This window comes from Staurois parvus, unplaced genomic scaffold, assembly GCF_062004578.1.
Source record: "Staurois parvus isolate SC_StPar_1 unplaced genomic scaffold, SC_StPar_1.0 ptg000725l, whole genome shotgun sequence".
NCBI classification, from domain to species: domain Eukaryota; kingdom Metazoa; phylum Chordata; class Amphibia; order Anura; family Ranidae; genus Staurois; species Staurois parvus.
This window is the reverse complement of record NW_028318521.1, coordinates 1,046,117-1,072,434: the sequence shown is the minus strand read 5'-3', so window position 1 is coordinate 1,072,434 and position 26,318 is coordinate 1,046,117. Positions and strand designations below refer to the sequence as shown.

The 26,318-nt window shown below is 42.2% G+C and overlaps 1 protein-coding gene across 1 annotated transcript in view; it reads right to left on the bottom strand.

Annotated features, from left to right (window-relative positions):
* LAMTOR5 (late endosomal/lysosomal adaptor, MAPK and MTOR activator 5) overlaps positions 1 to 26,318 on the bottom strand; it is a 118,513-nt gene that overhangs the window by 26,326 nt on the left and 65,869 nt on the right. Inside the window, exons 2-3 of the mRNA XM_089653883.1 lie at positions 18,291 to 18,352; positions 9,956 to 10,073 (exon numbers count right to left, since the gene is read on the bottom strand). Of these exons, the coding sequence (XP_089510009.1) occupies positions 9,956 to 10,073; positions 18,291 to 18,352 (180 nt within the window). The remainder of the gene's footprint in view (positions 1 to 9,955; positions 10,074 to 18,290; positions 18,353 to 26,318) is intronic.

The window sequence follows — 26,318 nt, the reverse complement described above, 5'->3', positions numbered from 1 at the left end:
GGGTCCCACGATCTGTAAGATGGAATGTGTCACCTGAATGTGAGGATATTAATAGGACAGTTTGGTACCAATTTTTCAATAGAGCAGGCATGGACCTGTTGAAATTTTTGGTAATAAAAAAGAAAAAGAAATTGATACACCTTGATGTAGAAATTAACAAGGTTAGAAAAAAATTAATCCCTTATAAAGATAACAGTGAATACATGATAGAGTCTAATAAACTTAACCGTTTCAATACCGTGCAATTTTACACCTTCCTGCCCAGGCCATTTTTCAGGTTTCAGCGCTCTCACATTTTGAATGACAATTGCGCGGTCATACAACACTGTACCCAAACTAAAATTTTATCATTTTCTTCACACAACTAGAGCTTTCTTTTGGTGGTATTTAATCACCGCTGGGGTTTTTATTTTTTGCTAAATTAACAAAAAAAGACCAAAAACTTTGAAAAAAAAACCACATTGTTCTTTGTTTCTGTTATAAAAGTTTACAAATAAATAATTGTTCTTCATAAATTTAGGCCGAGATGTATTCTGCTACATGTCTTTGGTGAAAATAACCCAAATTAGGATGTATTTTTTAGTTTGTAGGAAAGTTATAGAGTTCACAAACTATGGTATAGATTTGAATATTGATCAATCCTGAAGTACTGACGGCCAATCTAATTTCTTGAGGTCCAAGAATGTCAGAATAGTACAGATATCCCCAAATGACCCCTTTTTGTAGAGTAGACAGTCCGACGTACTTCATAAGAGGCATGGCGAGTTTTTTGAAGTTGTATTTTTTTGTCATAATGTTTCCGAAAATGAAAAAAATGAAAAAAATTATTTTCACTATTTTTTTTTTACATACTGTCACCAGTGCAGTACAGCGTCATCATATAACTGGCATGGCGGTGAACAGGGACACTGACTGGTGACAGTATGAAAAAAAATATATATATATATATATTTTTTAAATTTTTTTAAATTTTTTTATTATATTAAATTTTTTATTACATTTCTTTTTATTTTTTTAAAGATTTTTTTCATATTTTACTATGACCAAAATAGTACAATGTTACCATAGTAACATTGTACTACTTTGGGGAAGTGATCAGTATTTTTTTTTTTTTTACACAATTTGCTTATAGCAAAGAATTACTTTGCTATAAGCAAGCATTTACCTGAATGAAATCGATTCATTCAGCTTTTTTTTTTTTTTTTTGTGCATGTGATTAGCTGTGACCATTCACAGCTAGGCACTAGTATACAATGGATGGCATCATGAATGAAGCCATCCATGTATACAACTGTCATGTGACCTGCTGTGATTGGTCACAGCAGGTCACATGGTACCAGCAACGGGAGCAGGTACTCGGATCTGTCATCGGCCGTGTCCGAGGTGCACGGCCGCCGACAGATCGCACTGCTGCGCCGCTCTGCACTAGCGCAAACGGCGCATGTGCGGGAGCACGCCAAATGGCGTGCACCCGGAATGGAGGAGCACATCTGAAGCCGCCAAACGCCCATTGGCCGGGCGGCTAATGGTTAAAACACACATGGAATATTTGGAGAAAAAAAAAAAAACGCAAAAAATATTCCCAGGACCATAGGGATTATCAAGACCAACAGGTCTTTAAGTGGCAAATTAAACAAGAAGAAACTATTGTATCAAATCCTCCTGTAATAAGTGCCCCCATGCACTCCCCATATCTCGAAAGCCACCATATAAGTTTAATAATTCAGTGAGACAAAGACATAGAACACATAGTCAACATATACTGACTGAACACAATATACCGGTGAATAATAAGTATGACTCTCTACAATCCAACTATGACGATAATGTGGGCTCACGCAATTTGAGATGGCATCCCAGGCAGCAGAATAATAACTCTCATCACGAAGTATCCTGGACGCAAAGCCACCCCTAACCAACAACATACACACTTTAGACCTCAATACTCCTCACCTGGAATCAATAGAGCTAGAGCCCTCCAACAATATTGGAGGAACCCAAATCATAGACCTTTTGTACAACAAAACAGGTCTGAAAATAAAACATCCCATTTTTCAAATAATTATAACCGCTCTAATAATGAACAAATGAACAAAGAATATACTCCGGTTCATTTTTTAGAGGAAAATCGAGCACGCAAAAGAGGTGCCACAGGAGAGGAAAGAGGGGTTGCTCAAGGGTTAACAAACCCCAAAAAAAGAAAGATGTAAATGACAAGAGCATCTTTACCTTAAGCAAGGTGGAATTATCCAAACAGGAACTAGAATTATTAAACAAGGGACTAAAATTTACCCAAAAAGTGACCCTCAATAAATTTCAAACATATATTGACATCAGAAAATTCATCAGACAAGTATCTTTGAAGAAATATTTTTACAGTAATCCCATTATACGTAATGCAGTTAATAATGGGAGTATTAATTCTAATTTACGTAATGCTTCTTTAACCCGCCGTCACAAACTAATGCTTACATTAATGCTTTTAGAGAAACTGTTTTTAAGGCTCTTGAAGCGATACCAATCAAATCGGTTAAACATTATGATTCATCCCGTGAAGCGATTGACTCACTGTTAGAAAGAAGGGACCTTGTTGTTCGTCCAGCAGACAAAGGAGGAAGGGTAGTTAGTAGTCTTGAGTAAAACCGACTACATGGAGGAAGTTTACAATATTCTTAATGATGACAATACTTACCTTCCTCTACAAAGGAACCCGTTAGGACAATACAAAAAGGCACTTAAGACCATCATCCAAAAGGGATATGATGATCATATCAGCAAAAAAGAAAAACACTTTCTTTGCCCCTCAGCCCCCAAACACCCAATAATGAATATATTACCAAAAATACATAAAGATCCGTAAATCCTCCTGGCAGACCGATTATTAGCGGCATTGTATCTCTTTGCTCCAGAGCAGGGGAGTATATTGATCATTTTTTGCAGCTGCTTGTCACTAAAACTCCTGCTTACCTAAGAGACAGTAAACAAGTGCTCCAAGAGATTAAGCAAGTGTCTTTAGATCCCAATACGTTTTTAGTCACAGCAGATGTGACGTCATTATATACCAGTATTAACCATTCTGACGGTATGAAAGCGGTGAGGTTTTATTTAGAAGATTTTAATGAGATGTCCAATTCACAAAAAGAATTTATATTGATTTTATAGATTTTGCAATGACAAAGAACTATTTCTGGTTCGATCAGAAATTTTATTTACAAACTAAAGAAGTTGCAATGGGGACTAAGTTTGACCCCAGCCTGGCCAACCTGTTTAGATCTCGCGTAGGCGAGAGAATGGCCAGAACTCTCTTTTTATAAAAGATACATAGATGACTTGGTGTCATTCTGGACTCCAACCTATCCTTCCAGCCCCAAGTCCAATCTTTAACAAACTCGTGCAGACTCCACCTCCGTAACATCGCCAAAATACGCACGTTCCTAACCCCAGAAACCACTAAACAGCTCATCCACTCCCTCATCATATCACGACTAGACTACTGCAACTCCCTCCTCACTGGCCTGCCTTGCTGCTGGCTATCCCCGCTTCAGTCGATCCTGAATACGGCTGCCAGACTCATTCACCTTTCCAACGGCTCCATTTCCGCCACCCCCCTCTGCCAATCCCTCCACTGGCTTCCAATTGCGCAACGGATCAAATTCAAAATCCTAACACTAACGTACAAAGCTGTCCACCATACTGCCCCGAACTACATCACTGACCTAATATCCAAGTACCGCCCAGCACGCATACTCCGCTCCTCACAAGACCTCCTTCTCTCTAGTTCCCTGGTCTCCTACTCCCATGCCCGCCTCCAGGACTTCTCCAGGGTGTCACCCATCCTCTGGAACTCCCTGCCCAACCCATCAGATTATCACCTACTCTCTTCTCCTTTAGGCGCACCCTGAAAACCCATTTCTTCAGGGAAGCCTACCCCACCCCCTGCTAACTTACCGACCTCCTCCACTCTTCCTACCACCCCATCCCCCACAGCTATCTCCTCCTCTGCCACCATCCCCTCCCTCCTAGATTGTAAGGACGAAAGAGCAGGCCCCTCAATCCCCTCATGTTTTGCATTGTATTGGTATTGTTCTGTTACATGTTCTGTCCCCCTTTGTAATGTACAGCGCTGAGCGAACTATTGGCGCTTTATAAATACTGTATAATAATAATAATGACATCCTCCTGGTATGGAAAGGTGACGAACATTAATAAATTTTTTCGGGACCTTAAACAATAACACACTAAACATTAAATTGACTTACAATTACAGCAAACACAGCCTTAACTTCTTAGACCTAACCTTACTTAATCAAGGAGGTAGAATTATAACGGAGTCCTTCTTCAAACAAACTGATCGTAACAGTTACATACCACTGGATAGTTGCCATCATCCAGTTTGGTTACAGAATATCCCTAAGGGACAAGTCACCCAAATTAGAAGTAACTGTACGAATATTGACACATATTACACACAAGCAAATGTTATCAAAAACAAATTTTTAGAAAAAGGATACGAGAAATCTATGCTAAATCAAGTATTAGAAGAAGTAGGTAACTCCAATAGAGAAGAAATGATTAATGATACCGTGAAACAAAAAAGACAAAAAATTTGCTCATTCGTCACCAATTTTTCCATCCAACATAAAACCATCACCAAAGTTATTAACAATAATGGGAAAATTTTTAAATCAGACCCCATTTTAAATCATATTTTACCCGATAAGCCCGAGATTAGTTTTAGAAGAGCCATGCCACTGAGAAATCGCATAGCCCCTAACATAATTGATCCTCCTAAGAACATCAAGTTTTTTTCAGAAATGAAGGGTTTTTACCCCTGCCGTAAGTGTGTAATCTGCAAATGCAGTAAATTCACACTCAGAGCCGATTGTTTTACTTCCACTGTCAAAAAAGGCACACATAAGATTGAAGATTTTATTACGTGCAACACTAGGCATGTAGTCTACTTATTACAGTGCCCATGTAATATGCAATACATTGGACGTACTACGAGAAGACTCAGGGACAGATTGAGGGAACATGTTAGTAACATCAAAAAAGGGTTCAAAGAACATTTCCTCTCCCAACACTACCGAATCTGTCATAATAGAGATCCTTCTTCTCTCAGATTTATGGGTATCGGCATTATTAGAACCCATTGAAGAGGTTTAAACAAAAAACGTCACAACTAGGATCGAAGTGGATCTTCGAATTAGGTTCTCTACATCCCAAAGGGCTTAATGTGGAATTTGATATAAATTGATTTATTGAGAACAGTTAAAGAAACATTTTTTAACCATTTATGTTTTCGTGGCAGTTTACACCTAGTTATGCTGGTATTAATATTCAGCGGCATAATGGTTCTTTGTCATTGCTATTTTTACATGGTTTTAGGACTACATTATTAAATGTTTTAGTGATCCTTTTTATATACGTTATATATCACATACAGTGGACCTTTTAGATTGGACAATTTTACATTATTATTGATTTATTTGTATATTTTTATGATTATTCTTATTGTGTTGTTTTTATCTATATGCACATTATTATTGCGAATTTTACTATATTTTATCATATATTAACGTGTATATTTATGAGATTCATGAATATTATTATCGTTTACGTGATTTTATGTCAATACCTATATGCATTTCACCACTGCCCATGATATTATGAAATTTTCTGTGTATACGGTTTTAGAACATTGCTTTCCATTTTTACTATTGATTTGACATTAGCTTACCAGTTTTTACTATTGATTTGACATCCATATTAGATGTCATTAATGGGACTATTTTTATCCAATATTAATGTACAATTTCATACATACATATAGCAATAAGTTCCAAGCGTATCGACCAGATTGTATATGTATGGAGGGAGGGACATACTGCTTAATAGCAGTTTTTGAGAAAATACAGGATCTCCTATTAACATCGGGAAACTTATTAACATAACTCCCCAGCTCCCTTAATACATTTAGGATAAATGACGAAATTTATCCCACTCTTTTATTGAATTTTTATCATATCCCACTTTACTCTGGTAAGCGCATCGTCTTGTCATTTATTCTGATAGCCAACAAAATGGCGCCGTTGTGCGCACGGTTCATTGAATCCAGTGTCCTGATCCGCGCTGCTGTGCGCATGCGCGCTTTTTCAGACTTTGTGAGAATATTTGATCTACAACAAAATGGCGCTGGCGCACAGCGCATGCGCCAGATAGCCGGCAAGATGGCGGGCGCAATAACGAGCGCTCGCCATTCCTTGCTATAAATAAGACTGAGGAAACGTCTGATGCTATAATGCACCCTATGATTAAGTGCTTAGTACGAAACGCGGCAGAGGAAGGGGCTACAGCATCCAGACGTCACGCCACCCCAGGCGGCCATATTTACCTTCATGGTCAGTGGTTTTTATTCTTCTTGTTTGTACCCTATTTGGAATAAACTCCCCATTTGAAATACATTATCACGCTATGTGGCATTATTCTTGGGCTGTGAGTTTCACCACTCGCAGACGGCTTTTTAGAATTATCCTGAGACAGTGATACCATTTTGAGGGTCCTTGAAGAGAACGGGAACAACAACCTGACCTTACCTGTGAATGAGTGATCTGGCTGACCGATTGAGAATAGTAGTGATCTCAAATGCGCATTTATTGGGCACTTCTGGTGAGTGCGCAATTTATTTATTTTCAGTCACGTCACCTATCACTCCAGATATAGAGGACACCTGCTACAATCCTCAAGTTATCACCTGGACTTTTGATCTATATTCCACTTTAACCACTCATCTGTGGCTTTAATAGTTTTTTTTGCACTTTATATGCACATATTTAGTGTATTCATTGTGGTAACATTTACATCCTTTCTGCACTTTATATTTATTTAAGTCGCATTACTGGATTCAGTTAATTAGGAATTTTATACATATTTATTTGTGCAGCGCTGCACTGCACTTTATGATTATTGGCTCCTGGAGGTTCTATGGTACCTTTTTGTGTCCTAGCAGCTGTATAGTATATTAGCACTCGCTCAAATTTCACCTTACATAACAGCAGGAAAATGCCTGTAGCTGCAGGCATCATCTCGGTATAACACTTGAAAGCCGCAACATAAATATACATATTGCAGTCTTCAAGTGGTCAAGAAGTGCAAACCCTACTGGCCAATCACAGTTCTTGTTCTGGGAACCAATCAAATGGAAGTAACTGCAATAAACTTTTCTTAGAAGTTAAGGAAAGTCAGTTTCGCTGTTTGCTCTGTAAAAAAAAAAAAAAAAAAAAAAAAAAAGGACTGTCAGCGGTGTAAGTGAATCGTAATTGAAGGTTGTGTGAAAATTGTTTGTATTTAACGTGTAGATATAGTAGATTACATTGCAGCTTTCAAGTGATTACAGGAGGCTTTTATATAACTAAGCCACTGGATTGCTTTTACAGGCGGCAGGAGGGGTCGCCCTCGCTTTCCTGCTGTCGCCTCTCTGAGCACTGTGGGCATGTGCAATTTTAAAAAATGACATGTTAGTTATCTAGTTACTCGGTGTAACCCCATCTTTTATATTTTACCAATACATTGGGTATTATATTGTTTGTGTGCATTAAAATTCATTAAAAGTGTATTTTTTTCAGAACAATTTGCATTCGAAAAACCACTGCACAAATACAAACAGTTGTAAAACCCACCATTTTATTCTCTGCTAAAAAAAATAATAATGTTGAGGGGTTCTAAGTAATTTTCCAGCAAAAAAAAAAAAATCTGATGTTTACATATAAACAAAAAAAGTGTCAGAAAAGGCCTGCTCTTCACACTTGTGTTTTTTTTTTTTAGACTAAAGAAGTAAGCATAACCTTTTTATACTGAATATATTTGAATTCTGTTTTCTGTATTGAATTCAGCATTAAATGGTGTTTAAATTGACATAATATTTGCATTTGGTGCAAAATAATATTTTCTATAAGCCAGCAAAGTTGCAAAGCAATACATAAATAATACACACACACTAAAATAAGTACTGAACATATTACCATTTTTCTCAGTAAAAATATTCCTAAAGGTGTTCTTGACATGAAAATTTTCAGCACGTCGGTAACAACCCATGCAATCCATACATACAAAGAAACCAAAACAAATACATTCAGAAATGAATGGAATGACACAGGGAAAAAGTATTGAATAAGCTAGCCGAACTGTATTTAATATTTCGTATAAAATTCTTTGTTGGTAATGACAGCTTCAAGACACCTCCTCTATGGAGAAACTAGTCTCATGCATTGCTCAGGTGTGATTTTGGCCCATTCTTCCACACTATTGAATTCAAGTCAGCTTTATATTCTCTTTCTTTGAAACCAGTTGAGAGTTTCCTTGGCTTTGTGTTTGGGATCATTGTCTTGCTGAAATGTCCAACCCTTGTTTCATATTCATCATCCTGGTAGATGGCAGCTGATTTTTATCAAGAATGTCTTGGTACATTTTTCCATTCATCCTTCCTTCAATGATATTACGTTTGCCAGTACCATATGCTGAAAAACAGCCCCACACTATGATGTTCCCACCTCCAAACTTCACTGTTGGTGTGGTGTTTTGGGGTGATGTGCAGTGCCATTTGACCTCCAAACATGGTATTCAAAGAGTTTGGTCTCATCTGACCAGACTATATTCACCCAGTATTTCACAAGCTTGTCTAAAATGTTGTCTAGCAAACTTTAAAACAAGCTTCAACAACATTATTCAACAGTCTTGCATGATGAGTGTAAACAAATATACATATTCGCCAGCACACTATGGATCTCCAATATGGTCCAAAAAGGTTTTTATTGCAAAAAGTACACATCACAAAAGAAAGTGCATGTGATGCCTGACAAAGGGGTTCTGCGCCGCTCTGAAACGTTACATTTTCTTTTGCGATTCGATCCTTTTGCAATAAAAACCTTTTTTGGACCATAGTGGAGATCCATGGTGTGCTGGCAAATATGTGCATTTGCTTATGATGTTTCCAGTCCCAGCTGGTAGTCGCTACAGCGCCTACCATTGATGAGCCGTGTTTCCAGGCATGTGTGCGATGGGAATATAGATAAGATTACATGGTGAGCGTGCATACAGGCCATGGCGGTTGAGTGCATTATTTATTGTTTTCTTTGAAACAATTGTACTTGCTAATTCCAGGTCTTTCTGAAGCTCTCCATAAGTGGTCTTTGGCTCTTGGACAACTTTTCTGATAATTCTTTTCCCTCCTCTGTCAAAAATTTTGCAAGGAGCACATGTTGTGGCCGGTTTATGGTGAAAATTATGTTCCTTCCACTGCCGGCCCCAACAGTGTTCAATGGAACATTCAGAAGTTTAGAAATCCTTCTGTAACCATCATGCCATTTGTATGTTTTGCAACAATAAGGGTGCAAAGGTCTTGAGAGAGCTCTTTGCTTTTACCCATCAAGAGATGTTTGTGTGACACTTTGGTAAAGAGACACCTTTCCATAGGCCATCAGTTAAGAACCTGAACCAGCTGATATTAATCTGCTCTAACAAGTGGCAGGATTGCTTTCTAATTACTGAGATTTCAGCTGGTGTCTTGACTTTCCATGCTTTTTTTGCACCCCCCTTTCTTCATGTGTGCAATACTTTTTCCCTGTGTCATTCCATTTTATTACAAATAACTTAATTTCTGAACAGAATTATTTTGGTTTCTTTATATGTATGGATTGCATGTGTGGTTACCAACGTGGTGAAAATTTCATGTCAATAGCACCTTTAGAAATATATTTACTGAGAAAAATGGTGACGTGTTCAATACTTATTTTACGCGCTCTGTGTGTGTGTTTATATATATATATTTATATATACACACATACACAAATATATATATATATCATTTTACACACGCACACACACACATATACACATACATGTATATAACTACATCCATATATTTTAAAGAAAAATCCTATTGAAGATTATGTCTTACCCAGAATCTGATTCCAAGCAAACAACAGGAACATCAGTGTGGTCCGCAGTGAGTTTAGCTGCTAGCTGAGGAAGTATGGAAATTATGCCAGCATGCTCATCAGATAGGCTCCCACAGCCTATAGAAGAATAAAAACATTAAGGTTTATTCAAAAGCACAAATTAACCCCAAAAAACAACCAGGATTATTTTGTGTTGTATTGTATTGCAGGAATAAAAAAGCAATTACAGTACAGCTGCATAATGAACATACTACACAGGATTTCTCTTTGTAGCATACAGATAAAATAATGTATCAAAGTCTAATTTAACATTCTAATGTTTATTTTTTACTGTCCGCAAGTGCCATTTTCTTGAAGCCCAATATTAGTGTTCTGTTGGCACCTGGCATCTGCAGTCTGCCAACTAACCATATGCAGTGAGCTTGCCTGTCCTCAGCCCCAACTACCGCTCTGAAGTACTCAATATTGCCAGCAAATGGCTGTTCAGACACACACAGCACATACTCTCTCTATTGCCCTTCTGAAGTCTCTGGCACTTGTTTGGTAAGCCCAGAAAGACAGCGAGTTTGCCTGCCCCAGACCACACCCACCTTAAGAAATTCCAACAATCCACGTTAAAATTTTCCCCATGGTCAGTGTTGTTGTGAGCTGTCACCTATTGCAGCTATACAGGACACAACCATCATTATTTAGGCAACTGCACCACTCCTGACACCCTCCAGGCAGCAAACAATAAAGGATTAGAGGGAGAAGAGAGGAAGAAAGCAATAAGATTTAAAGTCACCTCCTTCCACAGACTGGCTGCACCAAGAGAAGTCTTTCTCCCTATGCCTAAGGCTTGTGTCAATTGACTTTTTAGCTTTGATAGTATCTGCCTACTAACCCTTCCTTTCCTATATCCTCCCTCTGTCAGTCTTTCCAACCTGCCTTCCATTTGTACTGGCTGAGTGTAAAATTTATCACGAATAGCCACTTCTGGATAAGCTGCGATAACTATAGATATATCGTGACCTATTCCTTCAAGGAACAAAGGTCCAGGATGCAGAAAACCTGCGTTCCAGACATTTATCCATGAACACACAGAGCCCAAACTGCAGGTACTACTCAGTACGGTGTTCAGCCCTGTCCAGCCGCAGCCTGCTATAGACTTTAACAGGCTGCAGGCAGCGGGGCTGGCCCTGGAACCTGCCGCTCGTTAGCACGCTAAAATGGCAGAAGGACACGCTACAGCTAAACGACCATGTGCAAGCAGCCTATGGAGACATATTCTGCAGCAGGGAAGACATGATTCAGCTTGCATGGCTACTGTGCCTTCTGTTACCTCATCTGCTCCCACTGCTCTTTATTGTTAAGCCCAGTACACAAGATAAGAAAATCAGATGAAAAAACCTGCCTTAATAAAAACCAATCGTTGGATAATCTATTCATTAATACACAGCTTCCGACAGCCGATCATGAAAGTGAAAACTATTCTCTTTAGGAAAGAGAGTGAAAGATTTTCATGTAATTAGTATAGTAATACAAAAAAAAAAAAAAAAAAAAAAACACGTATGTGCATGACTGAAAAACAGAAGAACAACCCAGAAAAAGAAAAGGGCAACGAAAACAACTGTAGTCTAAAAAAACAAAACAAAAGAAACAAAAAAAAAAAAAAAAAGTAGTCTGCATATCATTTGATCTTTTATTAAAATTCCCACTTTTGATTCCACGCTGGAACGTAGCTACGTACGTGGGAAGCTGTATTCTGTCATACGAGAATTTTTGTACCTATAGTAACCCTCTCATTTTCGAGACTAGAAAGAAAAAATAAATAAAAAAATATTGTTTGTCCTATTTTCTCATTGTATGTAATAGGCATTAGTTACAGCAATAGAAATACCACTGCCAGAATGGGCAGCTTATAGCCAGATGAAAGCAGAGCTGCTTAGCTAAGTGTCCAAAGCATGCATCCAAAAGGTATACTACTTTTTTTTAACAGGCCTGACTGTTGCTTACTATAAATTATGACACATGAGGATAAGACCAAACCAAATTCAAACTGTTGTACTCTTCATTACAATTATATATTTTTTTTGCAATTTGTCCGTCTACTTTTCAGATGAGCCGTTTTAAGTACATTTATTTAATGAAACAGTGGACACATTAAATTCAGTTATGGCTTTTGAAGAAAACAGGAATTTTGTGGGTTTCTCTTAAAGAGACCCTGTCCACATACCATTCATTTCAACAATCTTTCCATAAGATAGGTGCAACCACACTCTAGAAGGGTTTCCTTTTTCTCCTCCCTTAGCAGCTACATAAAAGGTTATGCAGGGGCAAACACTACCAGAAGTGGAGACGGCTATGGTGTACAAGGTGGGAGGATGCTGTGCTAGGGAATCAACTCTTCCCAAAGAAGTAATATTTGTTAGCAAGTTCAAAGTCACATTGCAATTGAATTAAAATTGATTTGTGGAAAGGAAAATGCTTCAGGTAAGCATTCTGAAGTAGTTGATTTTTCCGTGCTTTTACCTGCAATTTGTTAACTTGATGATAGGGTCTTGTTAAATCATAGGACTGCAAAGGATGCCACATACAAACCTTCACAAGTATCCTGCTTTCACGTAGGTTAAACATGGTTGCTTGGCATAGGAGTATAGAAGGCATGAAAATTGAGTATCAGCTGCCTCTTTTGGTGACCTTTTTGCTGTTTTTTCCCATGTCCAAGGATGGGTAAAAAGTTTCAGAAATGTGGTCAGTCACTGATGTTTATATTATGCCTCTAATGCTAATTGTTTTTAACTATCATACAATGCCTGGTATTCTCATACAGAGGGGCCCAAAAAATGTATACACACTTCAACATGAAAAATATATGCATAAACATTTAATTACAAGATTTATATAAACATAAAAGGATATCTGTAAGTCATGTGTGAATAATGCAATCACATTAGGTGCTTAAAGTGGTCACCATTGGCATCCAGACACTTTTGATTTTGGCGAACTACTGCATGAACAACATTGACTAGAGCAGTGATGGCGAACCTTTTTGAGCCCGAGTGCCCAAACTGCAACCCAAAACCATCTTATTTCTTTCAAAGTGCCAACACTGCAATGAAACCTGAATATCGAGCTTTTGGTTTAGAAAAAACAACTCGTACAGTAGTGCAAACTAATTAACAGTACAGGGATGACCAGAGACTGCGGACACAGTACAGGGATGACCAGAGACTGCGGACACAGTACAGGGATGACCAGAGACTGCGGACAGTACAGGGATGACCAGAGACTGCGGACAGTACAGGGATGACCAGAGACTGCGGGGACAGTACAGGGATGACCAGAGACTGCGGGGACAGTACAGGGATGACCAGAGACTGCGGACACAGTACAGGGATGACCAGAGACTGCGGACATAGTACAGGGATGACCAGAGACTGCGGACAGTACAGGGATGACCAGAGACTGCGGACATAGTACAGGAGATGACCAGAGACTGCGGACAGTACAGGGATGACCAGAGACTGCGGACACAGTACAGGGATGACCAGAGACTGCAGACACAGTACAGGGATGACCAGAGACTGCAGACACAGTACAGGGATGACCAGAGACTGCGGACAGTACAGGGATGACCAGAGACTGCGGACACAGTACAGGGATGACCAGAGACTGCGGACACAGTACAGGAGATGACCAGAGACTGCGGACACAGTACAGGAGATGACCAGAGACTGCGGACACAGTACAGGAGATGACCAGAGACTGCGGACACAGTACAGGAGATGACCAGAGACTGCGGACACAGTACAGGAGATGACCAGAGACTGCGGACACAGTACAGGAGATGACCAGAGACTGCGAACAGTACAGGAGATGACCAGAGACTGCGGACAGTACAGGGATGACCAGAGACTGCGGACAGTACAGGGATGACCAGAGACTGCGGACACAGTACAGGGATGACCAGAGACTGCGGACACAGTACAGGGATGACCAGAGACTGCGGACACAGTACAGGGATGACCAGAGACTGCGGACAGTACAGGGATGACCAGAGACTGCGGACAGTACAGGGATGACCAGAGACTGCGGACACAGTACAGGGAAGACCAGAGACTGCGGACACCGTACAGGGATGACCAGAGACTGCGGACACAGTACAGGAGATGACCAGAGACTGCGGACAGTACAGGGATGACCAGAGACTGCGGACAGTACAGGGATGACCAGAGACTGCGGACACAGTACAGGGATGACCAGAGACTGCGGACAGTACAGGGATGACCAGAGACTGCGGACACAGTACAGGGATGACCAGAGACTGCGGACACAGTACAGGAGATGACCAGAGACTGCGGACACAGTACAGGAGATGACCAGAGACTGCGGACACAGTACAGGAGATGACCAGAGACTGCGGACACAGTACAGGAGATGACCAGAGACTGCGGACACAGTACAGGAGATGACCAGAGACTGCGGACACAGTACAGGAGATGACCAGAGACTGCGGACAGTACAGGAGATGACCAGAGACTGCGGACAGTACAGGGATGACCAGAGACTGCGGACAGTACAGGAGATGACCAGAGACTGCGGACACAGTACAGGAGATGACCAGAGACTGCGGACACTACAGGAGATGACCAGAGACTGCGGACAGTACAGGGATGACCAGAGACTGCGGACAGTACAGGGATGACCAGAGACTGCAGACACAGTACAGGGATGACCAGAAACTGCAGACACAGTACAGGGATGACCAGAGACTGCAGACACAGTACAGGGATGACCAGAGACTGCGGACACAGTACAGGAGATGACCAGAGACTGCGGACACAGTACAGAAGATGACCAGAGACTGCAAACAGTACAGAAGATGACCAGAGACTGCAAACAGTACAGGAGATGACCAGAGACTGCGGACAGTACAGGGATGACCAGAGACTGCGGACAGTACAGGGATGACCAGAGACTGCGGACAGTACAGGGATGACCAGAGACTGCGGACACAGTACAGGGATGACCAGAGACTGCGGACAGTACAGGGATGACCAGAGACTGCGGACACAGTACAGGGATGACCAGAGACTGCAGACACAGTACAGGGATGACCAGAGACTGCAGACACAGTACAGGGATGACCAGAGACTGCGGACAGTACAGGGATGACCAGAGACTGCGGACACAGTACAGGGATGACCAGAGACTGCGGACACAGTACAGGAGATGACCAGAGACTGCGGACACAGTACAGGAGATGACCAGAGACTGCGGACACAGTACAGGAGATGACCAGAGACTGCGGACACAGTACAGGAGATGACCAGAGACTGCGGACACAGTACAGGAGATGACCAGAGACTGCGGACACAGTACAGGAGATGACCAGAGACTGCGAACAGTACAGGAGATGACCAGAGACTGCGGACAGTACAGGGATGACCAGAGACTGCGGACAGTACAGGGATGACCAGAGACTGCGGACACAGTACAGGGATGACCAGAGACTGCGGACACAGTACAGGGATGACCAGAGACTGCGGACACAGTACAGGGATGACCAGAGACTGCGGACAGTACAGGGATGACCAGAGACTGCGGACAGTACAGGGATGACCAGAGACTGCGGACACAGTACAGGGAAGACCAGAGACTGCGGACACCGTACAGGGATGACCAGAGACTGCGGACACAGTACAGGAGATGACCAGAGACTGCGGACAGTACAGGGATGACCAGAGACTGCGGACAGTACAGGGATGACCAGAGACTGCGGACACAGTACAGGGATGACCAGAGACTGCGGACAGTACAGGGATGACCAGAGACTGCGGACACAGTACAGGGATGACCAGAGACTGCGGACACAGTACAGGAGATGACCAGAGACTGCGGACACAGTACAGGAGATGACCAGAGACTGCGGACACAGTACAGGAGATGACCAGAGACTGCGGACACAGTACAGGAGATGACCAGAGACTGCGGACACAGTACAGGAGATGACCAGAGACTGCGGACACAGTACAGGAGATGACCAGAGACTGCGGACAGTACAGGAGATGACCAGAGACTGCGGACAGTACAGGGATGACCAGAGACTGCGGACAGTACAGGAGATGACCAGAGACTGCGGACACAGTACAGGAGATGACCAGAGACTGCGGACACTACAGGAGATGACCAGAGACTGCGGACAGTACAGGGATGACCAGAGACTGCGGACAGTACAGGGATGACCAGAGACTGCAGACACAGTACAGGGATGACCAGAAACTGCAGACACAGTACAGGGATGACCAGAGACTGCAGACACAGTACAGGGATGACCAGAGACTGCGGACACAGTACAGGAGATGACCAGAGACTGCGGACACAGTACAGAAGATGACCAGAGACTGCAAACAGTACAGAAGATGACCAGAGACTGCAAACAGTACAGAAGATGACCAGAGACTGCAAACAGTACAGGAGATGACCAGAGACTGCGGACAGTACAGGGATGACCAGAGACTGCGGACAGTACAGGGATGACCAGAGACTGCGGACAGTACAGGGATGACCAGAGACTGCGGACACAGTACAGGGATGACCAGAGACTGCGGACACAGTACAGGGATGACCAGAGACTGCGGACACAGTACAGGGATGACCAGAGACTGCGGACACAGTACAGGGATGACCAGAGACTGCGGACACAGTACAGGGATGACCAGAGACTGCGGACACAGTACAGGGATGACCAGAGACTGCGGACACAGTACAGGAGATGACCAGAGACTGCGGACACAGTACAGGGATGACCAGAGACTGCGGACACAGTACAGGAGATGACCAGAGACTGCGGACAGTACAGGGATGACCAGAGACTGCGGACACAGTACAGGGATGACCAGAGACTGCGGACAGCACAGGGATGACCAGAGACTGCGGACAGTACAGGGGATGACCAGAGACTGCGGACAGTACAGGAGATGACCAGAGACTGCGGACAGTACAGGAGATGACCAGAGACTGCGGACAGTACAGGGGATGACCAGAGACTGCGGACAGCACAGGGATGACCAGAGACTGCGGACAGCACAGGGATGACCAGAGACTGCGGACAGCACAGGGATGACCAGAGACTGCGGACAGCACAGGGATGACCAGAGACTGCGGACAGTACAGAGATGACTGCTGATCTTTGGGGAGGGAGGGGGAGCGGGTACCTGAATTTGACAGGTACCCGCTCTTACTTCCGCAGAGTTTTTTTTTTTATCTTACCTGTTCCTTTATCCAGCTGCGCATTGTCTTCCCGGCTTCTGTAGTGTGGGCCCTCGTCGGACAGCCGGATGCCCAGTGCGCATGCGCGAGAAGCGCTGCGCTTTGTGATTGGTCCGGCGGCTTCTGGGATCTGTCATGTGTCCCAGGTACCGCCTTACCATTCACAAAGAGCACTGCTTCTTGTGCATGCGCACTTGGGACCCGGCTGTCACGCACACTACAGCCGGGAAGACAGCGCGCCGCTGGATTCTCCTGGCGTGCCCACAGATAAGGCTCAGCGTGCCGGCTGTGGCACGCGTGCCACGGGTTCGCCATCACTGGACTAGAGTGTCCACAGGAATTGTTCTGCATGAGGTTTCAATTTCCTCCCCTAGTGCAGTCAGCGTGGGTGGCTTTCATTCACACCACATCCTTCCACGGTTCCCACAGAGAGAAATCGAGGGGTGTTAAGTCTGGGGAACATGGAGGGAATTTAACAGCACCTCTATGTCCTATCCAACAGAATGGCAGAATATCATTGAGATAGGCTTTCACATCTCGGTGGTAGTGAGGTGATGCACCATCTTGCTAAAAGTAAAATTGCTCATCCACATAAATTGCACAAATGGCTGGTAAAATGGATGTGCAAAGCATATCGCGGTACACGGGACCAGTGGCCGTGCCTTCAAAAAAAAAAAAAAATTTCCAATTAAACCCCTGGACCCCTGGATGACAGTCCACACCAGATATTGAGCTCTGGTAAATTGACTGCTTTGTCCACATGAATGTAAGGATTTTCCGTAGCCCAATAGCTGTAGTTCGCAAACTCGAAAGTGTCTGGATGCTAATGGTGACCACTTTCAGCACCTAATGTGATTGCATAATTCAAACGTGACTTACAACTACCCTTTGATGTTTATATAAATTTAGCAAAAACATTGTAATGCATATATCTTTTATGTTGAACTGTGTATACATTTTTTTGCCCCTCTGTATTCCTGTAGGATTTTGGCATAAAACATACTCACAGAGCATAGAACACAACAATTCCATACAGCAAGATGTGAAATACATAGTTATTTATTAGTATAACCAACTTACACCCCAAGTTTAATCCTTGTGAGTCAGTGCATAACACTCCAACAATGGATGGATTTTTCATCCTGCAATAGAATAGAAAAAACAGGAGACTCCCATCAGGTAAACATCATGCCGTAGACTAATAATTTCTAGACACAACGGGTAGACATTCAAAAAGTTTCAATTTAATGGGCAGAAAATACGACCTTTGGGTGGCAAAAATTATTACATTTGATATACGTATACTCTAAAGACAATAAGAGGTTGAGAAAAAACAGGGCCCCCGTGTGCTCCCCTTGGAGTGCTGCCTGATTCCCCTCCTCCCCTATCCCACCTGTTGTTGTGGGGGATCCTTTCAGGATGGAGATCAAAAGAAGGGGATCACTGCCAATCAATGTGTTCATTCAAAACTGAAGCAGAGTAAACACAGTTTACTATGCTGCAGTTATGTACAGTTGTGTTCAAAATAAAAGAAGTCAGACGTCACTAACCTGATCACTGTTTTTGGTAGAAATAATATTTCTACATGGCAAATAATTTACTAGCAGGTGTAGTAGAGTAATAGAAATCCAACAGACCCAACAGTCATGACATCCATGCTGCTGATTCTGTGTAACTGAATCACTAATTGAAAGGGGCATGTTCAAAATAATAGCAGGGTGGAGTTCTATTAGTGAGGTCATTCATTCTTTGAAAAACAGGTGGCAATTATTGCCCTTATTTAAGAAAGGAAGGCAGCAAATGTTGTACATGCTGGTTACAGTGCATTTCTCCCTGAAATTCTGGAGAAAATGGGTCGTTCCAGACATTGTTCAGAAGAATAGCGTACCTTGATTAAAAAGTTGATTGCAGAGGGGAAAACATATAAAGAAGTGCAGAAAATGATAGGCTGCTCAGCTAAAATGATCGCAAATGCTTTAAAATGGCAACCAAAACCTGAAAGACCTGGAAGAAAGCGAAAAACTACCATTCGAATGGATAGAAGAATAGCCAAAATGGCAAGGACTCAGCCAACAATCAGCTCCAGGAAGATCAAAGAAGGTCTAAAGTTACCCGTGAGTACTGTTACAATTAGAAGACGCCTATGTGAAGCCAAGCTATCTGCAAGAAGCCCCTGCAAAGTCCCACTGTTGAAAAAAAGACGTGCTGAAGAGGTTACAATTTGCCAAAGAGCACATTGACTGGCCTAAAGAGAAATGGCGCAACATTTTGTGGACTGATGAAAGTAAGATTGTTCTTTTTGGGTCTAGCGGCCGGAGACCGGACGACCCCCAAACACTGAATTCAAGCCACAGTACACTGTGAAGACAATGAAGCATGGTTGCGCAAGCATCATGATATGGGGATGTTTCTCATACTACGGTGTTGGGTCTATTTATCGCATATCAGGGATCATGGATTAGTTTGAATACATCAGAATACTTGAAGAGGTCATGCTGCCTTATGCTGAAGAGGAAACGCCCTTGAAATGGGTGTTCCAACAAGACAACAACCCCAAGCACACCAGTAAATGTGCAATCCCCGGATCTTAATCCAATAGAAAACCTGTGGGGTGATATCAAAAATGCAGTTTCTGAGGCAAAACCAAGAAATAGAGAAGAACTGTGGAACGTAGTACAATCATCCTGGGCTGGAATACCTGTTCACAGGTACCAGAAGTTGGTTGACTCCATGCAACATAGATGTACAGCAGTTCTCAGAAACAGTGGTTATACAACTAAATAGTAATTAAGTGATTCAAAGGAAAGCAAAATCTTCAAACATTTTTCAGTTTATATAGTGAATGTTTGAGTTTGTAAAGAAGAATACAAACACTGCTATTTTTTTGAACAGTCTAATATTCACCTTTCTTCAATTTTTTTAGGAGGAACAACACAAATTTGATATATTTTTCTTCATGTTTTGATTTGGAATAGAATGTGTAGTGTTCCCAATGCATTTGTGTGTATGGAAATAAAAGCTATTAGAAGGATTTTGAGCTTTATTCACTTTTTTCAACACACTGCTATTATTTTGAACACAACTGTATAAACAGGGTGAATTTTCAGAGCTCATCCTGTTCATTCATTCTGTGTACCTGAGGCTGCAGAGATGGACGTTGAATGGGGAGGGGGTGGCAGTGAACCCCAGTGACCTTTCTACTCCTGCCTTAGTGGATTCTTTGGGACCTGTGCAAAATGGAGGCCATCATGGAAAAATGTTAAAAAATATTCTTGTTGGGCAGAGTTTGCAAAATGCTCACCCTCCTGGCAAAAGCAAGGCCAGAAAGAAGGCTATTTGTAATATTAAATAATCAAAGCACACCCCCCTTCTCCCCCCAAAAATATACTGAAGCTTCATTCTGGCTTTGATTTTTACTTAAAGTCTAAAAGGTTTTTTTCCCCTTAATGCATTCTCTGCATTAAAATATGTGAACCCTCACCTTGTAAAACAACCAATTCCGTTTAACACAGAAATGGAAGTTAAAACATTTGTGTATACATATAAAAAACATTATAAATATCTTTTTCACTTTATCAGCGATCACATAACCTCTGCTCTCAGCTGCACAAGATGCTGAGAGAGCTACAGAGTAGTAAAACAACAGCACATTGGTCTTCCCAGTAAATGGCTGTGCATGGGGGTGGGGGGTGGGGGGTGTCAGCAGAAGTCTGATCATTGGAAGAGAGTATTCAGAGTTGACAGCACAGCCAGAAATCTGACCACACAGTGTTCCCATGCCTTGTGTGGTCAGCTTTTTATTAGGAAAGCAGAGGGACTGGTAAGGACAGCAGGTATTTCACACAAAGGAAGCAATACAAAGAACAGGATACATTTATGGTACAGCAGACACATATTAGAAATATGAAATGTTAAGATAATATTCTCAAAAGTAAACAACCTTCGACTGTCTGTTCCCCACCTTCTCCTCCCTAACACTTAATCGGACTCCTGCATTCATCCAGTGCTTTGCCCAGCTGAGGGTCTTCTCTCTCTTCCTGGTCTCACAAGCTTTATTGAGAGCAGCCAAAGGCTCCTGCTTCTGTCAGTTGAATCCAGTAAGCAGAGAGTGGGGTGAGTGGGTTGAGCAGTACTGTGTCTATGGATGCACAGACGACCTTGGCCTGGGAGCCAGTTGCTATGGTGGCGAACAGAGAAGAGAAGGAGCCTACACTGCCAGCAGGAGATCCGAAGGAGGAGGTTTGGGGCAGCTCTGTGCAAAATTGCTCCAAATAGTATGACTTTGTACACAAAATATATTTATGGACATCAATCAAATACGTATAGTTTAAGAAAAACATCAATAGGTAATACCTCCACCTGCCACACTATTAAAAAGTGACAACATTGTCATCAATTAAAAGAACTAGAGTCTGGACGTAAACATAGCAGTAGTGCTCACAGCAATCATCAGCTCATGCCACTTAACAACTTAAGAATACTGCTATCTATCTAACCCTATGCATTATCGAATGAACAGTCAGCATTGGATTTTTTTCCACCTTGGTTTATTCCCCATATGTTTATAGTAGTGTCGCTGTTTGACTAACTTATGCTTATACAGCAAAGGGGAAATGCTTGGTAGTTAAAAAACGCAGCTGACTGCGCTAAGCCAGGGGTAGTTAACCCTTGGCACTAGTGACAGAGGTGGCACGCAACAGCGTCAAAGGACGGCACCCGAAGGGAGCCCTGGGAGAAGAAGCAGCGCAGCTGGTGCCCGCCCACCTCTATTCCCATTGGTGTTGGTTCCTGCTTTGCTCTCTCCACACTGAAGCTGTATCAAGCCGAATTCTCCAAGCTGCTTGCTCTCGCTTTGAAATTATATTCAGTATTTTTCCTCCTCTGTGGCACGGTTTTAGCCTGAGCTGGTTCATTACCAGGCTTTTACTTTCAGTGTACCTGCCATCCCTCCGAACATTTCTCTCTCTCAGCATCCATGCACCTGGGTCACCTTGGAGGGGATATAGCCAGAGAGGTTTATCTTCAAATGGCTATTAACCCCTTCCACAGCAATCTTTTAAGAGTAACAATGCAAAGAAGGATTTAATGTGGAGGGAGAAGGGTTCTAAAGGCTTTTCTGACATAACGGCTATTGCAAATCTGCTGATTCCTGCTGCTGTTTTGACACCAGTACCCAGTTAGTTGCAGCTGCCAAGCTCGTATAGTACACTAGAATGACAGGTCACTGGGTGCTGCAGCTATTTGTGACCGTTCACACAGTTAGGGATTACCAACAGTGATGGCTGCTGAACACACACTTAGTGTGTATTCAGCAGCTATCACCACAGGTTGTGTAAACAGCCACAAATAGCTACGGCCCCCGGAAATTTGTCATAAATATGTACTGTACATGCTTGGAGGCTGCAGTTAGCCATTCACAGGTGTCAAAAAAAATCAGCAGATTCCTGCTGCCATTCACCATGGTGTCCAAACAGAAGGCACTACTACTTTAAAACAAGGTTTGCTAACTACTACTTTAGAATGTCTATTGGGAACTGCAACTTCAGAACAGAGACTGGTAACTACCACCTTAGAAAAAGGAATTCGGAACTACAGGAATTGTGACTCAATTCTCCAATTCTACTGCATGGTACAGGCGGTGCCATCTTGACTAGAGCAATGGCTGATGTTCATTTCTGGTCATCTATATGGAAACTGCTTGGTCCATTTATGCCAGAAGGTGCAGGAATTGGGGCTGATCTGAGGCCTGACAGAGCAGAAATTGTGGCTGATCTGGGGTGTAAAAGTGCAGGAATTAGGGTGGGCTGAGGTGTGAAAGTCCATTAATTAGGCGAACAGGTGTATGAAGGTGCATGAATTGGGGCGATCCAAGGTGGGAAAGTGCAGGATTTGGGGTGAACTGAAGAGTGAAGGTGCAGTAATTGGGGTGATATGAGCTGTAAGAGTGCAGGAATTGGAGATGAACAGAGGTGTAATGGTGCAGGTATTTGGGTGATCTGAAGAGGGAAAATGCAGGAATTGGAACTGATCTGAGGCCAGAAGGAACAGGAATTGGGGCTAATCTGGGTGTAAAAATGCAGAAATTGGGGTGAACCGAGGTCTGGAGGTGCAGAAATTAAGACTGAACTGAGATGTGAAAGTGCAGGAATTGGAGCTGATTTGAAGTGTGAAGGTTTGGGAATTGGGGCTGATCTGAGGCTCGGAGGTGCAGGAATTGGCATCTGAGGTGTGAAGGTGCAGGAATTGTAATGAGAATTCTGGGGGTTCAAGAATTGGGACTTATCTGGGGCCTGAAAGAGCAGGAGTTGGGGTTGAGCGGATACCTGAAGGCACAAGAATCGTTGCTGGAGAATGGGGTCTGAAGTTGCAGGAATTGGGGTGAGCTGAGGTGTGGAGGAGCAGAAATTGGGGCTGATCTGAGACCTGGAGGTGCAGGGAATTGGGACTGACCTGAGGTGTGAAGGTGCAGGAATTGGGGCTGATCTGAGGTCTGGAGGTGCAGGAACTGGGACGAGCTTAGGTGTGAAGGTGCAGAAATTATTAATATTATTATTATTATACAAGATTTACATAGCACCAACAGTTTGTCCAGCACTTTACAAAATTAAGGCAGACATTAGTTACAATACAACGTTGTACAAGAGGAATCAGAGGGCCCTGCTCGTTAGAGCTTAGCATCTAAAAGGGAGGGTCAAGTGATACAAAAGGCCTTTGATAGGGTTAATTGGGGATTTATGCTCGACACGTTGGAAACACTGGGAATGGGGCCTAAAATGCTGAAATGCATAAAAAGGTATATAAATCCAACAGCGGCGGTTAAAGTAAATGGAGCTCTATCACAATATTTTAGAATGTATAATCGTACTAGACAGGGATGCCCCTTGTCCCCCTTACTATTTATTCTGTCTTTAGAAGCTTTTCTGGAGAGGATTGACCTCCTCTTTGGAAAATTTATATAAGGTAAACTATATCCCACTAATAAATGAAATTAAGGAAGAACTGAGAAGATTATCAAAAGGAGGAGCTTCATGGATTGGACGAATAAATCTGGTTAAGATGGTGATACTCCCAAAAATTTTATATAAATTCCACATGCTGCCGATCGCCCTACCAGGGTCTTTTTTTGGGATAATTAAAAAGATGATTACTAAATTTGGGCAAATAAGAAACCAAGAATTAGCTATGAGGTTCTAAGCAGAGCTAAAGGAAATGGAGGCTTTGGATTACCTAATGTGAGGATGTACTACACAGCTGTTTTTTTATCATGAGTAGTGGACTGGACATATAATTCACAGGGGAAGGGATGGGTGAATATGGAAGGGGTATTAGGTAAATCAGAGTTAGAGAAGAGTATTTGGATTCCGCACAGGTTCGATGCAGACATTAGTTCACTGACTAAGATAGTTAATACATAGTCAAAAAAAATGGGAATTTAATTCACTAAGGATTCCATTAGCGGGAACTGAGTTTTTTCCCCTGGGGAAGGATAATATTAGTGGGAATTGGATAAAGGATAATAATACACATTTGAAAGACATTATAAAAGATGGGAAATTGCACGCGTTTCAAGATTTAAAAAAGAATAAGGATTTATTTTGCATGTTGGATAATTGGAGGTATTACCAGCTAAACCATTTTGTAGCGAGCCTCCCACAACCGATCAGGACTGTGGAAGAAATGTACCCATTTGAAAAATTATTAAATGGAGATAAGATCCCAAAACATGTTACCTCAAAAATATATAAGATCCTTATAGACGTGGAAGGAGGTGATCCTCCTGGGTATACGGGGAAGTGGGAGAGGGAACTGGGAGTAGAAATTAATCAACAGCAAAGGAGAATGGTTTTTAAATTGACCCATAAGGCGACAAATATGCGTATAGTAGAAATAAACTATAAATGTCTGGCCAGATGGTATATAACACCAAGGGTACCCCATAAGCAGCAAGTTGAAAAATCCCCATTGTGCTGGAGAGGATGTGGAGAGGGAGGTACAATGGCGCATATTTGGTGGAGTTGTCCAAAGATACAGAAATATTGGAAGGAAATAAACCAACTGATCCAGGAAATATGCGAGATAACATTGCAGAGAGACCCATGGAAATGTTTATTTTATTATTGTGAACCCTCATTGGAATTACATAAAAATAAACTATTGTATCCCATGTTAAGTGCGGCAAGGGTTTGATTCCGAAGTACTGGCAGGAGACCGAGGTACCAAAAATTGGAGATTGGATAGAAAGAGTAGATGTTATCTTTAGAATAGAGGAATATTATTTGGAAGAGGATAGAATGGAAAAATTTGGAAAAATATGGAAAAGCTGGATTAAATTTAAAACATCGGAAACATATATAGATTTAATAAGAGTAACAGGGGAAGTATAGAAACCTGTAAATAATTATTATGGCAAATATAGGAGAAAGATGAAAGTAGTACAGAGATACAGGTATGAGAGGTAAACTAGAATGGGGGGTAAGATGTGGACGAGGGAGGGAGAGGGAGAGGAAAGGGAAAATGGGAAAAATTGAGGTTACTCAATTTTCAATATTTATATAACTGATGATTCTTATTTTGTATAATACTCAAATAAAAATTTAAATTAAAAAAAAGTGATACAAAGGGTAATAGCTGTGTAGGATGAGCTGATCGAGAAAGTAAACACAGTGCATTAGGAAAAATCAGGATAGGCTTCTTCAAAAAGAATGGTTTTCGGGGATTGTCTAAAGGTGTGTAGCTCCCTCCTAGTTTAGTTAGGGGGATCTAGATTCCAATGGTTAGACAGGAGCTGGTTAGCAGCTCAGGTGTAATAGAGGGGTCAAATTGCAGGTCAGCCCCTCTGGAAATTCCCCCTGCTCTGAGGATTTTGGAGGATGGCCTTGGAGGCAGTGGGTGGCTGTACTCTTGAGGGACCGCAGCCAATCCCCAACAGAAGGCTTGGCAAGGGGCTGGGACTCCCTTGAAAGTGTAGGAGCCTACTCAATAGCAGTAGTGTGGAGAGTTGGGTGGAAGGAGTAGGAAGATGTGAGGATGGAGGAGGAAGGCTGCCATGAGGCCTAGTGGGATGGGGCCTGCCTGCGAGCCTGGAGCTGGAGAGGAGGAAAACTTAGA